General features: G+C 46.6%; 1 gene segment (V, D, J or C); it reads left to right on the top strand.

Annotated features, from left to right (window-relative positions):
• Nucleotides 1-306: 306 nt before the first annotated feature.
• LOC108291158 lies at nucleotides 307-808 on the top strand. The segment is given in 2 exon segments: nucleotides 307-417; nucleotides 508-808. Coding segments are annotated over 2 exon segments (345 nt in total).
• The last annotated feature ends 505 nt before the right edge of the window (nucleotides 809-1,313 follow it).

Raw genomic sequence — 1,313 nt, 5'->3', positions numbered from 1 at the left:
TGCATTGTTGCTCACCGCAGGTAATTAGAGAAGACCTAGAATTTCTGAGCCAGACTTTGTGCTCAGGGTTACCTTAGCTGAGCCCCATATTTTCCAGCATTGCTCCTAGTAATGGCCCTCAGTCCTGCACAAACCATCAGACCCCAGGGGCTGAGCAGGGCCCTGCATTGCCAGGTTTCTGCACCAATGCAAAGGCTCCCTCCTCCCTCCTATAGAGGGTGCTCCAGGGATGGTGGGTGTTGCCAGAGACACCAGTAACTCTGCCAGACCTTGCCTGTGGGGTCATGGGAGCTCAAAATGCCCCTCCTTTCTTTCACATGACCAGATGTCTGAGCTAGGAGGGGCCTCATTCCTGCTGTGAACCTGCCATGGATACCTGGCTCCTATGCTGGGCAATTTTTAGTCTCTTGAAAGCAGGTCAATCTTTAGGACTCTAGGGAATTCTCACTTTGAACTTACCTAAGACAGCTCTAAACCATTCTCTTAATCTTCTTTCTTTTCCTACAGGACACACAGAACCTGAAGTCACCCAGACTCCCAGCCATCAGGTCACACGGATGGGACAGGAAGTGATCTTGTGGTGTGTCCCCATCCCTAATCACTTATACTTCTTTTGGTACAGACAAATTTCGGGGAAGAAAGTCGAGTTTCTGGTTTACTTCTATAATGATAACATCTCAGAGAAGTCTGAAATATTTGATGATCGATTCTCAGTCGAAAGGCCTGATGGAACAAATTTTACTCTGAAGATTCAGCCCACAAAGCCGGAGGACTCAGCCACGTACTTCTGTGCCAGCAGCTGAGCCACAGCCTTGCAAAGACACTGCCAGCCTGTGCACAAACCCTCACAGACCTGCCTCCCTCCCAGCCGCCAGCACCCACTTCCTGCCTAATAAAGGGAAGTCTCTGGTTGGGTTTGTTCTTGCAGCCATCTCCAAATAGACAGATATCTGAAATTAAATCACCAAAGATATCTTGGACAGGAATGGCCAAATACTGTAGGATTTGCAGAATTTTTACAGATACTACAGGGTGTGACTGTGGGCTCTGAATATGGGCGGATTGCACACCACCAAGTAACCTACGTCTTCTTATTCTCTTTTTGCCATTTTTATTAGGCTTTTTTTTTGTTTTAGTTGTTTAGGAAAACATATTTTAACTCATAGGATGGTGAGATGATTACTGAGCGGGAGTTCAGATATTTCCATGAGAATGTACAGGGTCTCCACAAAAATTTTCAGGAGAAGGGGCTTAGTATGATGGCCTCAATATCAATGAGTCTTGCTCAGCATGTGGCCAATGGCAGAACTATC

Source organism: Cebus imitator, unplaced genomic scaffold (genome assembly GCF_001604975.1).
Source record: "Cebus imitator isolate Cc_AM_T3 unplaced genomic scaffold, Cebus_imitator-1.0 Scaffold446, whole genome shotgun sequence".
Lineage (NCBI taxonomy): Eukaryota > Metazoa > Chordata > Mammalia > Primates > Cebidae > Cebus > Cebus imitator.
The sequence above is the reverse complement of the archived record's forward strand: the minus strand, read 5'-3'. Positions and strand labels throughout refer to the sequence as shown.